We start from the raw sequence: 15,663 nt of genomic DNA, 5'->3' as shown, positions 1-15,663 counted from the left end.
GAAAATGGGGCCACGTCTCAGATTTGCCCAACACTCACTGGGAGAACAACAGTGGCTGGTTTGAACCAGCCACTGTGTCACTGACAACTCACAGTCCCACTGCGGCGCCGAGGCCTTTACAAAAAAACGTGTTTTCTGAATTGACAACTTAAGGTAATTATCTTGATTGATTCCAAAAGGGCCCCTCTGCCTTGAATAACCGGATCATTCTCTGAAACACTTCAAACCCTGCAGGTCAGATTGAGCTTTGCCTCTGAGGAGCCACAATCACTGTCATTCACAGTGTGTTACTAAGATACCAGTAACTCTCAGTCCTCAAACCTGAAGCACAATAACTCAAAGTTGAACTAAATAGCTGGTTTGCTGCTTCAATGAAAGTGAGCACCACCTTGTGGAATTTACACTAGACACATGTCTTCATTATTATTATTACTTTTTATTTTTTTAGGGGGGGGTTAATAAATTGATTTATGAAAGTAAGCATATAATTGAAGGAATGTGATCATTTTGAATGAATTAGATAATTATGTTGTTAATTGTGAACAAGAAACACACAGGGTGCTTGGGTTTAACAAGCATTGATATGAACTTGATATTTTAGTTGAAGTCACTTTCAGTTCTATATTTGTAGAAGAATTAATTTTGGTCTCAGTTGAAACAGTGAGAGTTATGTTTACTTTAAAACAAGGATCTTTAATTTCATTTGAAATGATAACCATCAACAAGAGTGTAATTTCCCTGAGGGGATTAAGCAGAGCATCACACAACACCTCCTTGCAAAATATGTTTAATAGGAAAGTATGACATTATCAGTTTCAAAGTTAATTTATCAGAGATATAAAAACTAAATCACACAAGAGGAGGAACAAACATCTACCCGTACAAAATGCCTGGAAAGTTCTTTTTTTTATTTCTCTGGAGTTCTTAAGTGGCGAGAGTGAAGTCATTTGTAATGTCTGAAAACATTGGTCACCTGGAGGTGGTTCCAGTCTAAACTCTCAAGAACCAGGTCAGACCTCAGACTAAACAGTCTGAAAAATGGACCCAAAACTGTCACACAGATACAGAAACTGACCAAAACTAGTGAAAAAAAAAAAAATCAAAACTGAAGAATAACGTCCAAAAACATTGTTCCTCTCTTAGCAACAGTCGTCACCTGTTCACACGGACAAAAAAAAAAAAAAAGCAGTTCCACTGCGCTGGAATGAAGAGTTCTTTAAAACTGTCGGGAACAATTCGGCGGAGTCTCCATCCGACTGCCGACAAGGTGACTGATGGAACCTGCCAGTGAGTCCCCGGTGCTTAAAACTGCTGTCTGCTGCCTGTAACCTGGAAGAGAGACACAGATTGGAACATTACACAACATTTGGCGGATCCCTCCAGAGCGCCGGCTCAACATTTGGCATCTGCCTGATGGGAAGCTGCCGTGTGTGTGTGTGTGTGTGTGTGTGTGTGTGTGTGTGTGTGTGTGTGTGTGTGTGTGTGTTCGTTCAGCGGAGAACGATCCGGGGGTGTCAAGCCAAGCTCTTCATAAAAATTGAAGAAGTATCCATTTTTTGTGTGTGTGTGAGTCTGTGTGTGTTTTAACAGTCATTTCAATAAAGAGCTAAATACCGCGAGGCCTCTAAGACTTCAGACTAACTCTTCTTTTGTTGCTTTTTTAATTGACATTAAAGGCCGTTTTCTACACATCCCATCATACCATCTGCTGCTGCTCCGGCCTCTCTGTCACATTGTAGAACCCAGTGTGGCCCACCAGTCAAAAAGTGGGTTACCACCGCTGGGTTAACCTGTGTGACCACGGAGGTCTAGAACCAGAACCAGAGGCAGGAGGCGTCGGAGGTGACGCGGGGAGGACTGTGAGTCCGTGGCGAGCAGTGCTGCCGTGCTGCTGCTGCGCCCTCGCTGGTGAGTGGACCGGACTCCTGTTCCTGCTGAACTGAGCCAGTGGTTCTGTAGGACTGATTATCAGCTCAGTAGGCACAGGAAGCCAAAGTCCGAAAGACTCTTGCCTCGTCTTGTCTTGTCAGGCTGTATCAGGCGCCGCACCACCGTAAGCTCTCGCACCTCGCAGACAATACAAAATCACACCTGGCGCCGGCCCGTCGCTATTACACAGCCCGTCCCGTTAACACTACAAATCCCAGAATGCTCTGCTGGTATTTTGGCGCATCGATCAGGACAATCGGGTCAATCAAGACGTTCAGTTGAAGGATATCATTATTATGACTTAATTGGTTTATTGTTGAAATTTATTTTTATTTAAATTTTTATTTATTTTGATGAGTTTCTTTTTTTTTTTAATTTGAAATTCGATTTTGCATGTTTGCAATATGAAGTTATTTACTGTACAGTATTGAGCTTTGCTTTGTTCCATTGTCCAAGTGTTGGAGCAAAACATATTGGGGTCCATATGGAAATGTTCACTGGTTCATCAGGAGGAAGATTATTTTCAACAAATATCAATGTTGGCTCGCGACTTTGTCCAAGTTTTGTCGGAAGTTTTTGTCACCTCTTTGTCCTAAAGCGTCTAAAGGCCGTCGTCGGACTGCAGCCGCGGCTGAAAGGGGAAGTGTGGAACTCGCTCAGCCGCTACGTCTTTTTTGTCCACCGGCGCTTTGATGTGCCGGGCCACAATTTCCCTCCTATTAGAGAGTAATAAATCACCGTCGAGCTACGACGCGCCCTGATGGCAATTCCTCTCTTTTACAGGCCTTTGATGGCCATTACTCTTTTAACGGGCCCTAAATATAGGTTTTAAAAATGGCACTCTCCACATGGCTCTCATTTCTAATTCACACATCTGTCCTCATTTAGTCGCCATTTTGTCGACGCAAACAGAGGGCGCCGCGATGCCCCCCCTCAGAACTGTGGGTGGTGGGTGAGAGAGGGTGGGGAGTGGGGTGGGGGCTGGCTGACCATTTCTGAAATGAAACATCCTGGCCGGCTGCCACTTTTTTTTTTTTTTAGGACGGTGGGTGGAAAGAGTTTGGAAAAGTTTAGTTCAGCATCACATTTAGCTGCTGCGGAATACAGTCAGTTACTCAAAGTTTCTCTCTCTCTCTCTCTCTCTCTCTCTCTCTCTCTCTCTCTCTCTCTCTCTCTCTCTCTCTCTCTCTCTCTCTCTCTCTCTCTCTCTCTCTCTCGGAGGGGAGAACAAGGTTGGATGTTGCAAAAGCAGCTCGTAAACGAGCCCCAAAACATCTCTGCTGCCGGGATTTTGCGAGACAGACTGATTTATGGCTGACTTGAGTTGGCAGAACCACTTGGCAGTTAGAGCCGTTTTTCCGCTTAAAGCTCATCTTGACTCATTTGGAAAGTCTTCCTCTGAACACTTAGTGGATTTTGAAACAATGTGGGTGTTGCATGCCGGCATTTTCTCATTATCAGGGGGGGGTTATTGTGAAATACAGAAACAACGGCCTCAAACGAGCCCATTTTAAGGTTGCAGCGGCGGCATCACGACGAGTGGAGCCGCTCTCCCGACGCTTCGGACTTCCTTCGCAGTAGTGTGACAGTGTGTCGTGTGAGAATCTGTCTGCTGCATGGACGGACGGGTGTCCCACCACTTCCTCGGGCGGAGATTACATCTGAAATCAATACGCATCAGGCGGAGGTGCACAGACGGCACTTTCCACTGCCAAAGTGATTTGGCATTTAAAAACCCAAGGCGGTGCTTTCAGGATCATTTTCGGCACTGATTTATAACAGACCCGTCAAGCTCTTTTCTCCCCTTAGCCGTAGTCAAACATGACAGTCAGAGGAAAAGATGGAAGGGAAGGAAGGGAGGGGTGGGGTGGGGGGTGGGGGGGTTCTTTCCTGCTTCTTTTGCAGTTGGAGGGTTTTGGAAATTCACGATAAAGCCACACACACACACACACACACACACACACACACACACACACACACACACACACACACACACACACACACAAAAAAAAAAAAGCAGATTGTGTAACGGATTTCACGCTCCAGTTTGGCAACAAGGGAAAAAAAAACGGTTAAATGTGCTCAGTTCATTTTTGGTCGTCAGCCATTAACAGTGGGGACCGACTTCCTGTTTGGGCTGCGCGTTTCCCAATTCTTAAGTCGAAAAATGGCAGATTGTCATTTGATGCTGCTGATGCAAAAAAAAAAAAAAAAAAAAAAAAAACGCTCCCCACTCAGCCTTGGAAAGCGAGACAGAATGAAGTTCAGAGCCTCCGAGTGAAAATGTTTTTTACTCTCAGCAGATGCTGTTCCACTAAACTGTGGCAGCTGGAAGAGTCTCTCACCGCAGGTGAGAAGAAAAAAATCAAACGAGCCTCGCTTGCCTGCCTGTGAATATTAAACTCTGCCGTTTAATGACTTCGAGTACAGAGAAGAAAGTCAGAGTGTAACTGGGGGGACGCAGCCTCGGTGAGGTGAAGGAAACAGGACCACGGCGACGAGGGCAACTTGCGTCTGTTGCTGCAGAGTTTAAAAAAAAAAAAAAAAAAAAAAAGTTGTTTTGTCTGTGGAAGCACTCAGCAGCTCTAGTCTCACCTTTAGCAGAACTTCAGAGTACACTTCTGGCAAACAACAAAAAAAAAAAACTCCCGTCACAATTACCTGCCTCAGTACGCCACTAGAAGGAGATGGAAGAGGAGGGGTTGAAGTGCGCAGCACAAAAGGGGGGAGCGGAGGAGCGACAGAGGACGAGCGCGGCACTCATTAGCGACACAACACACAACGTTTTGAAGTGGCGAAGGAGCTTTGAGAGTGGATGGGGTCTCGGCGGAATGTTTGATGGACTTGCGGGAGGAGGAAGAGGAGGAGGAGGAGGAGGAGGGGAGGAGATGGGATGCGTCATTTCGACTGGAAGAAAGGTGCGGAAGAACCGGCGGCGCCAGATGGAGCGTCGCCCAGAATCCTCCGGGGTTTTCGACTCGCACATCCATCTGGTGAAGAACTCACACAGAGCGTTTGAGAAGTGGAAGCAAGACTTGGAAGACTGGTGGGGTTTGTTTCCCCCCCATTGTAACAACAAACTCTCACTAGCTGGGAGTGAAAATGTAGATGATTCTCTCCCCACCCCCCCCATGAAGAAAACGTTTCTTCATTTCACTTTTAAAGGGCAATTTGACATCCACTTCCGTCAAAAGTGGCACAACTGCAACATCCTCACATTCACTTCCTCTCTTTTTTCCCTCCGTCTTCCTCTACTGCTCAGCTCGTGGCTGCTGCTTCCCGCCTTTTGTCACAAATCGCAGGAAGCTGAGCGGCGACGGAATCCTACCGCTGACCAAAAAATGTTTTCTGAGCGATGTCACCTGCCAGAGGTGATGATTAGCGACAGGTTGGGGGGGGCGGGGGGGGACTGAAAGCGAGATAAGAGCCCCAAAAAAAAGGTGGAATAGGGAGGAGAGCGCGGAGGGGCCGTCTGCATTGTACCAGCAAGGGATAATGGAATCTCCTGGAGACCCCCCCAGCCCCCCACACCCCCCACCACCACCAAAACAGCTGCAGTTGGCTCCGCAGCCACTGCAAAGAATACTTCTTTCCTTGCGGCAGACACTCATTGTCCTGGGTGTCGGCTCGTCTGGGTCATGCTCTCCTCAGGTGCAGAACTTAGCCACTGTGAACAAAGAGGGAATCAATCACTGTTCACCAATCAGCTAAGCTCTGAGCCTGGCTGGAGAGGAGAGGATATCAAAACCGCACACACACACACACACACACACACACACACACACACACACACACACACACACACACACACACACACACACACACACACACACACACACTCACACACACACACACACAGGAACAAAAACACTCATCAAGATCCTCCGGCTCCCTCATCAACCTCTCTTCCTCTCCAATCAACAGCCACAATCAAACTACACTCGTCAATAATCATGTCTTCTTCTTTCTTCTCCTTCTTCGTCTTTGGGTTGGGAAGGACGTCTGTGCGTGTGTGTCTTGGAGGAGGAGGAGTGGAGGCAGTCGAACGGGTCGGGGCAGTGTGGTAATCCCTGGCAATGTGATTTTTATCATAAGTCACAAATCAGCACGCCAGGAACCCTCACAGCCCCGACATGAAGGAGCAGCAGCAGCAGCAGCAGCAGCAGCAGCAGCAGCAGCAGCAGCAGCAGCAGCATCCACCCTCCGCTCCTCCTCTGCTTCCAGCGCCACTCCGGCTCTGACCTGCGACGGACGGAACACAACTTTCCAACTCACTCGACTCGTCCCCCCTTTGACTTTGTCTCCCCGCCCCTCTCCCCACTCCTCCCTCTCCTCCCCCTCCTCCGCTCTCTCTCTCTCATCTGGCTGTGGATCTTCTCTCCACGCCCACCACCCCAACCTCAACCCCCCCCCCACCCCCCATTTCCTTGGTTACCCCTCCGCTCCTCCTCTCCTATTCGCCACGCTCGGCTGACCCGGCGATATGCCCCTTATTAAGCGGATCAAGAGGGATTCCAGAGGCATGTAGCCGGGGATGGAGGGAGGGCCGGGCCGGGCCGGGCCGGGCCGGGGTGAAAAGAAGGAGGGAGGTAGCGAGGAAGAGGGGAACCCCTGAAAGAGGTTGTGCTTTTAAGGTCTGAAAGCGCAGATATAAAGACCCCTTGACAGTTAAGACCCTCTCAGGCCGCCTCCCACTGTATCGCCGTGTGTGTGTGTGTGTGTGTGTGTGTGTGTGTGTGTGTGTGTGTGTGTGTGTGAGGGAGGGTTCAAAGTGTGCAGAGGGCCGTCTACTTATATATAGATATATAGATATATAGATATATCTATATCTATAGATATATCTATATATATACAGTATATAAAGAAATAGTAATACACGAGGAGAGGAGGGAGGCGGCTCCATCCATCATTTTAATTGGAGAGAGATGTGGAGCCGCTGCCCTGCTGACCTGCATGATGCATGGATGTTTACGCGAGACCCTTCAGCCTGCGGCGGCGTGGAGCGACGCTGCAAGCCCAGATATGAACCAGGATCGGTTTACAATGCCTCTTATCTTTTTACTGTTTTCTTGTGTGTGTGTGTGTGTGTGTGTGTGTGTGTCTGTGTGTGAGTGTGTGTATGTAAGTGTATTTGTGGATCCTTTTCAATCGTGCTTTACTTGCAGTGAGGCTCCACCGGGAGGCGCAGCGAGGGAACCATGATGACGAGACGCAGACAGACGGGCGCTATATGTGAGTCGACTGTGTGTGTGTGTGTGTGTGTGTGTGTGTGTGTGTCACAGCTCTACCAGGACCAAAATGGATGCAATTTGCTCGCCTATAAAGCCTTTCGCCTCCTGTACGAAGAGATGATGGTGGGAAGTAATGGAAGGGAAACGTCTGTGTGTGTGTGTGTGTGTGTGTGTGTGTGTGTGTGTGTGTGTGTGTGTGTGTGTTTGTGGAGCTAGAAGACCGCTTTGCTGCTTTCGGTCACTGCCTAAATAAAGAATGCAGTGCTTGAGCCTGGTTGAGGTGGATGAGGGGTATCTAGTATCGGGCCTCTGGCGACGGGCTCGGCTGCCTGGACACCACAGAGAGCCGCAGAGATGGCGACTGGAGGGCGATGTGGATTAGGAAGTGTCACCAGAGCCTCGGGTCTGCGGTGGCGAGGAGGAGAGGCCCTTTCAATTTTGGGTGAACTGTTGGATCAGCGGTGCAAAGCAAAATCACCGAGCGATTATCTCATCCTGTCGCGTTGCTAAATCTCGTACATCTCAACCAAAAGGTTGAGTTTTTTTGCTGATTTGATAGTTATACAGAAATATAGAATAATTATATTTTTGAGTTTCACTTGAACGCTAAAATAAGACAAGGAACCTCTCTTCAGCTTTTTACTTGCAGTGTATTCCAACGCATCACATGGAGGTTTCGATTAAAAAGGCAGTGAGCGCCGGCGGCCTCTGGCCTTGGGCCCACATTCTAACACTGTGCTGTTTGAAAAGAGAGCGGGCAGGTTACCTGAGCGCTCAGCCGATCCGGCCAATTGCCTCATATTATTACTCCACGGTGAGTGTCATTGTTACTGGAGGAGCAGCAGCTTCAAAGGGAGCCCCGTCCTCCCTCCTCTTTGTCTTTATCCATCTGTGCCTTAAACGCCTCTTTTTCTTTTCCATTGTTGCGAGTCCCATAAATCTATCAGCGCTCTGTAATGCACTCACACACAGGAGGAATTTCCAAAAAAAAAAAAAAAAAATCAGCCCTCATCAGGCGGAGTCCGTCTCCGGCCCCTCAGAAAACGCTCGCTGACCCGTTCTCTCTCTCCCTCTTTTTTCCCCCGTTCTCTCTCCTCCCTCGCTCGTTTGTTTAAGGAACACATTCCTGAATTCCTCCGCTGACAAACACATCCTGATGGCGCTGCTGTGAAACCGCGGAAAAGGCCCCTTTCTTGCATCCACAAACCCTCGTGGTCAATGAGTGGAGAGGAATGTGAAGGTAAGAGGCCTCCGTCACCCGAGGTGCCGACCGTCGGCTGGCGGTGAAGCAAAAGCGCGCAGAAAACACCAATAAACGCAAGCCTGAAGCTGGGGAGCTGATCTAGAATGTTTAACCAGTAGTGCAAATTGTTTTGATTGGATCTTTTTATATCCGTCTAGAAGAGGGTCCTTGCATGTTGATTCTCTTCTGTCTATAGTTGCGTTTCCATGACAGTTTTTCGCAAAAATAAAAGCGATATTTTTTTAAAAAATTTCCACAAAGTACAATTGCAATTTGCAGGTGTTTCCATTGAATGGTGCGAAGCGCATAAGGCGCGACTCTGGTAAAATCCCGTCTCGCGGGACGTAATTCTCACGAAGCCTCGCCCCTCACGTGGCAGATTTCAGACCCTGAACCTCAGCCTTTCAGCAGCACGGCAAGGCTTCCTACTTCCTGCTGGCTGCGGCTGCTTTAAACATGCATGAATACACTTCATTTTGAATTCGGCTTATTAGAGGGAGCCATCGATCTAAATTCTCTCCTCATTTAGAGCCATTAAAAGCCAGATTGTGCTAAAAGCGCCTCTAATGGCCAGACACCCGAGACTAATCAGCCCACTGCGTTTCTGCCACATCGCATAGCCTTCATTTGTTACTGGCACGCATTATATTTCTCGGAAAAAGAATGAGCTTTCACCTCCGACGTCAGAGGACCATCTCCTCGACCACTCTGCGTGCCGATTGGTCCATTTCCCCTTGGGCCAGTGAGAGGCAGCGACGAGCCAGCTCCTGCTGCTGGGGGTTCTCCTGAAGCATCAGCTCTCCGTAGAGGTACACACCCATGGCCTAGGACACACACACACACACACACACACACACACACACACACACACACACACACACACACACACACAGATAACTGTTAGGCTGAGGCGAGGGAGAGGTGTGTATTACTAAGGTCAGAAGTGTGAGTATTTACTTGGTCGTGGAGCAGGAAGTGTTCCACGTCTCTGTAAGCCTTTCTGTGCTCGTGTTTGATCACCAGCTCACACCAGCGATGTCGCACCTGCACACAAAAAAATGTTGACAAAAAATTGTTGATGCTCCGAGAAACACACACGTTTCTTTCGCAAACAAATCCTTTCAATAAATGACAGTAAAATATGCGTTTATTTGAAAAACACCAAGCAGCAAAACTTCGTAATTTGACACAAATTCTTGAAAATCTCCGCTGTCTTCTTCTAGTCCACCGTGCGTGTGTGTGTTTGTTCGCTGGATGTGTGTGCGTGTGTGTTTTTACTGTATGTGTGCGGATGCTAATGCATGGCCTTTCTCCTGGAAGATCAATAGGAGCTCTGTTGCCGAGGTTACAGCAGAGATCAGAGGCGGGCTCTGTCCCCCGCCTCAGCCATCATCCTTCATCATCCACTTCCAGCGGATGTGTGCGTGCGCCTGGGAGTGTGTGTGTGGTGTGTGTGTGTGTGTGTGTGCGTGCGCGTGTTTGTTTTTGTTTGCCTGTGTAAAAGAAAAAAGCAGGAAAATCCTTTAAAGCACTCTCACTTCTTTAAAGCCCGACTGTTTTCTCTCGCGCCCGTTTCATCCATAACCGTGTCCACACACTCGGGATAATAAACTGCTCCTCGGAGCGAGCCCAGGCTGAAGGAGGGTGAGATTTTTCATGACCGATTCCATTTCAGCAGCCCGCGCTCTCTCTGGGCGTCGCCTGCGGCGTTTAACACACATTTATTTTATGAGGGGGCAATTTACTTGAAAGAGGCGAAACGGATGCACCGGCGCGTCCTGAGAATCCTCATGATGGGATGTTTGGCTTTGTTTTTGCATTAGTTTGCAAGTCGCGCGTGGCCCTGGGAGTCGAGTGCGGCGTTTTACAAACAAAAGAGGCGAAATCGAAAATCCTGGTAACCTGTCGCGTTCACACGGAATGCTTCACGAGTCCGTGCGAGTGGCTTTGACACGAGTCCGCCTCGACGGTGTGGTAAAGTGAAGCAGAGACACCTGGTGTCTGCTGCGTCCAAGGTGGTCAAATATTTACGAGAGCACATTGCTGCCGTACTAAAAAAAAAACAAAAAAAAAACAGGACTCAATATCACTGAATTACGGGAACATTTCAGATTTCTATTAGATTTCTAATAGATGATTTTCCTGTTAGTTGTGAGAACGACTCTGGCAAAACGAGGCAGTGCACTCGGCCATCTTTTCATGCACCTCAATAGAGCCACGTTCATTTTTCCAATGGTATGACAGCCCCATGCATTTGAAAATCCTGCTCAAAGTAAACACACTACCATTAATGTCATTGACGGTGCTCGACAAGTTCAGGATCTCACCACCTCCCGAGCTTAAAGTACAGTTTAATTGAATCGTGCGATCGAGCCACAGCGCCCTGCTTATGACTCGTTTCGTTACGCCAGCGAGTTGTCATGAAAGAAACCTGAAAATGATCTCGTAAAAACGTGAAACTTTCACATCAGGATGTTATTCTGAACCATTTTTTTTGAATTGCAGCAATGCGTTTCTGTGAATAAAAGGACATTTTTCACTGGTGACGGCACAATAGCAAATTTCCGTCCAGGTGACTGACGTGCATGGCTCCGGGTTGCCAGGGTCATAGGTAGCGAGTTCTCGCTTGGCGCTGCAGCTTTTTGAAAATCACCCCGGAAAAACTGAAGCGGAGGAGACGACGGAAACAAACGAGCGGTCACATGCGTAACATGGCGCCCGGTGTTTGTGTTTGCGTGTGTGTGTTTGTTGTGTTCACTGGCCAGTGTTGGCCCCGCCCTCCTGGCCCCGTGCGTCCCCGGCAGCTGTTCCCTGAGCCGGGTTACATTCCTGGGGAGAGCCGCGGGGCAGAGCAGCTGCCTGCCGCGGCTCCCCACACTCACTGCTTTTTGTTAACACTCTGTCCTCTCGCTGCCCCCCCCCACCCGACCACCACCACCTCCTCTATCTGTCTCTCTCACACTCCCTGACTGCATACGCAACAACACGATGACATTCCTACATGTATTGCAGATCCTACAACCTCCACATGCACACGAACACCATCCACCATCCACCGTCCAGACACATACGCACGCGCTGCAGCTGCTGCTAGCTGACCGTGACGAGCAGACACGCACAGGAAGTCGGTACACACACACACACACACACAGATTCATCCCAGCGTGCCAGAACACACACATTATTTTGTGTAGACGACAAAAACGATTTGATCAAATGACACAAAAACAACATATTATTTATCTCTAGTAAATTGGACCGCTTACTTTACTGTAAAATGTGAAGCTGTAGGTCCCATAACATGGACATAATCACCTTTTTCTGCTAATATGTGTCCATCCTGTCAGTGAAATCCCCAGATGTGAGTGAAAAACTCATGAAACATGTGCTGGTAACCACACAGTCCCAGAAATCACGTCACAAAGGGGGACTGGAGCTCTAACCAGGTTAGCGTTGGAGACCAACTGGTGTAAACAGAGGGCCAAACATTGAGTCTCTTGTTGTTCGGGGGCGGGGGGGGGGGGGGGTTAATTGATTGTGCAAGGCTGCTTGACTGGAGTTGACTGGAATAAAAAATAACAAACATCTGAACGGATGTTAAAAACCAGAAATAAATCACCCAATCCGATCGATCCTGAACTCTGTGTAGTGCCGATTCCCTTTCGTGCGCTCCTTGTCAGATATTTGACAACGTTCCCTTCAGATGTTTGGAAATGAATCTTTGGAGGTTGGATTTTCTTTCTTGTTTTTGTTTTCTCTCTCAGGATGGAGGGGGGGCTCCATCCTGTAAACACACTGAGTCACCGCGATGAAAGGCAACACAAGTAAACTGTGCTCCAGACATTCCTCTGTTTTAATAACTCCTCTCCGTCGTCTCCACTCCAGATGTGAATCCAGACTGGATGCGGTTTCGGGAGGGAACGTCGCCACGGGAGCGGAGCTCCGACCTGGACGGACGGACAATGTCTCCTGTGTGCTGCCGCGCCCGCGCACGTGCACGTGCGCCGACCGGCGTCTGGCCCCCGCGACGCGCGGCGGGGGTTTGAGTGCGGCGCCTCGCGTCACATGAGGCTCACGGGAAAAGTCACGCACTTCAACTCGTACATGCAAATTGTGAGGGAGCTCGGCAGTGCACTCACACGCGACGCGACGCGACACACACACACACACACACACACACACACACACACACACACACACACACACACACACACACACACACACACACACACACACACAGCTGGCTGGCCTCGTTGTTAGGCTAGCGTGGGAGCGTTGACACAAGTCACACACATGCACTTAGGGCTCAGACGGAGCAGCGCCTCCTTTTAGGGTTTTTTTTTCTCTTCCTTTTTTTGCCCAGAAACCTCCTGACTCTCCACATCTCGCCGGGCTGTGTGTGGGAGCCGCAGGGTTTGCATCCGCAGCGGCAGGTCATGAGGACAGGCACGCATGAGGTTTATCAAGACAGAGATCCACAAACACACAGGTATGAAATGTGAAGCCTGTCCAGCCAGTGGACCGAGGGAACAAGCTGCCCTGACTGCACACTCCTCAGTCCAAACTTTACACGCTGGACCGTTAAAGCCGATTCTTCTTCTTCTTGCTATTTCCACCACCTCTTTTTCCCTTCAGTCCAACTTCCTGCGACAGCCCACGCCGACACGAAGACGCAGGCACAGTGAGTCCGACCCCAGGAGCGACCGGCTGATCCCCCATCAGCCTTGGATGGTTTTTCAGTTGTACTTGTGTCTTTACTCTGCCACGGCCGAGCGCCGTCCCATTGGATTCCAATCGCAAAGGCAAAACAAAACAGACAATGGCTTAACGCAGGTGAGGGGAAGAGAGGAAGAGCTCAACCTGAAGACAGGATTACCAACATTAGAACAGGACCAATGCTCTCACGCCACTGTCCATGTGTGTGTTTGCGTGTGAAAGCCTTGCACGACTATGTGCAAAAATGTCCCGGCTGTATTTTTCCGCAAACATTAAAAGTTCTTCTTGGAATGTGCCGATACCAATCGGCTTTCAGCTGCCAGGAAGTGGGACCGAGGACGCCCAGTACAGGGCCAAACTTTAATTGGACCCGGGGTCACCGCCGGGCCTCCTCGGCTTTTGACGCCGGGGTTAATTAGAGAGTAGAGGTTTTGAAAAAACGAACAACGCTTTCGTTTTCGGCGAAAAAGTCAAAAGAAGTAGGCGGCGACTGTTGGACTGCAAACACAATTGTCATCAGATGTGCGTTGTAGCCTCCTGGATTCTGGAAAATAACGAGCTCGGGGCTTTGCGCCGTCGCACCGCTGGCACCGGCAGAGCGCCTCGTCAAATAAATACGCTTCCTTCTATGAAAAATAAATGAGCGTGGAGTTGTTAAGTCGAGCGACAAGTTAACAACAGAGGTTAGCGTGGTCTCCGGTCTCTGGCGCGCTGATGTTCGCCGACAAGAAGAGAATCTCGCATGCGCTGTGATACGGCGCATCCAGGAATTAGTTGCAGCACAGATGCATGAAGCAAACACTTTGAAGGACTTTGAAGCCTGTGTGTTTTTTTCCCGTGCAATCAGTGGAAATTATGGAGTCTCAGCGTGTGTGTGTGTGTCTGTCTTATAGAACAGCGTTTCTCAACTGGTGGGTCGCGACCCAAAAGTGGGTCATGGAGCTATCTGGATTGGTTCTTAAAAAAGGGACTTTATAATATATATATATTTATGTAGAAAATGTTGGCACACAATTCCATTCAATAATTTCAATAATTCATCTACTAGACACGATAGAAAGTGGGCTAAAGTTTTATTTTTGTGGAATAAATTTGGGTTGCAACTTCAGGCTAAGAAAGAAATGTGGGTCCTGAGACTCCACCAGTTGAGAACCACTGTCATAGAATAGAAGAACATACCTTTATTTACCCCGGCTTTGGGGAAATGTGCACAATTGCAGCAGCGTACACAGTGCAACGAGAAGAAGAAGAAGAACGACATGAATTAAGAAGAAATGTAGAATTAACCTCAGCATCTCGGCTCTGCAGGTTGTAGGTCCTCTGGAGAGCCTCCATCGCTGCCTGGCTCAGCTCCTCCTCCTCCTCCAGCAGCAGCTCCAGGAGCATCACCAGCTGCTCTGACGTCACCTGCCGAGACAGGAAGCGCCGATGAGATTATTATTACTGTAGCGCCGACTTACTGAGACCTACTGAGACCCATTATTAGATGTTACGAAAGAAAAAAAGCTTCGCAAATCCAGACGCCGGCTCCAAAACCACCAGGCCAGTCGAATTATGTGCATATTATTATTATTATTATTTTCTACCTCCAGCTCATTTATTTGAGTCTGCATATTCTTCTCAGACAATATCGCCGGGGCTATTAATGTGGCTTTTCCAATGGAGGAAATGACAGAGAAATAAGAGCCGTGTAGCTGAGACGGAGATTAAATAAATATGATGAACACCGAGTGACTCATGTGCAGCTGGGAAATATTACAAAAGAGCCAAAAGAGGTAGTGATGAGAAGACAACGAGCGAGCAAGAGGTCAAATTAGGCACGCAGAGACGAGCTGAACAAAGAGATGACGATGTCTTCTGCACGGAAACAAAGGCGAGCGTTATTCCGACACGCAGGTGAAAAAGAATATTATCTTTTACTGCTTGTAGTGATGGCGGTGAATTCCCCGCGTGGGGCCGCGACGGAGCCTGAGGATGGAGGCGAGTGACGGACGCCTCGCTGAGGCTCCTCTAAAAGCGCTGGAACGGGCTGCGCTCTCCGGAGGTTCACCCGGAGGAAACAAGGCCATTTTATTCTAATGACTAACATCTTGGGGGACGGCGAGAGCCCGGGCTGCGAGCGAGGACGCCGCCGCCACTGAAGATGGATGTGGGCAGCGATATGAGAGAGCGACTTCCGTCTCCGGAGAGAGCTTTGTGCCCAGCCTTGCCTGTCGCCACCGCTGCTACAATCCCAGACTCTCTCTCTCTCTCTCTCTCTCTCTCTCTCTCTCTCTCTCTCCCCCCCCCCCCCCCCCCGCTCCCAGTCTGGGACGCAATTAATGGCTGAGGTCTCCGCAGAGAGCCGAAGTGAAAATAGGTATGAAGAGGGTGTGTGTGTGTGTGTGTGTGTTTGACAAAGATAGAAAGCGAAGGGGTTGGGGAGAGGAAGTGATGGAGGAGACAGACAATCCTGTTCAGGTAAATATAACAGCTGCGCTTGTGCAATTTACAGTTTGTCAGGAGACTATTTAGAGACGTTCTCTCTGAAAGTAACATCTTCAG

General features: G+C 48.9%; 1 protein-coding gene across 7 annotated transcripts in view; it reads right to left on the bottom strand.

Moving 5' to 3' along the window:
• Positions 1-771: 771 nt before the first annotated feature.
• The window catches only part of aopep (aminopeptidase O (putative)), a 74,018-nt gene continuing 59,126 nt past the window's right edge, over positions 772-15,663 (bottom strand). For 4 of the 7 annotated variants that reach the window (XM_076049468.1, XM_076049470.1, XM_076049469.1 and 1 more), the window contains 3 exons: positions 14,407-14,526; positions 9,361-9,447; positions 8,780-9,227 (listed from right to left, as the gene is read on the bottom strand). In XM_076049468.1, the coding sequence (XP_075905583.1) occupies positions 9,087-9,227; positions 9,361-9,447; positions 14,407-14,526 (348 nt within the window). In that variant the 3' untranslated portion in view covers positions 8,780-9,086. Of the gene's footprint in view, positions 1,330-8,779; positions 9,228-9,360; positions 9,448-14,406; positions 14,527-15,663 lie in introns of those variants that run through there. The other 3 variants (XM_076049467.1, XR_012929280.1, XR_012929279.1) reach the window with 3 other exon arrangements.

This window comes from Nelusetta ayraudi, unplaced genomic scaffold (assembly GCF_046127955.1).
Source record: "Nelusetta ayraudi isolate G7.1 ecotype Tasmania unplaced genomic scaffold, CSIRO-AGI_Nayr_v1 ptg000116l, whole genome shotgun sequence".
Classification (NCBI taxonomy): Eukaryota; Metazoa; Chordata; class Actinopteri; order Tetraodontiformes; family Monacanthidae; genus Nelusetta; species Nelusetta ayraudi.
This window is presented reverse-complemented; position numbering and strand designations above follow the sequence as displayed.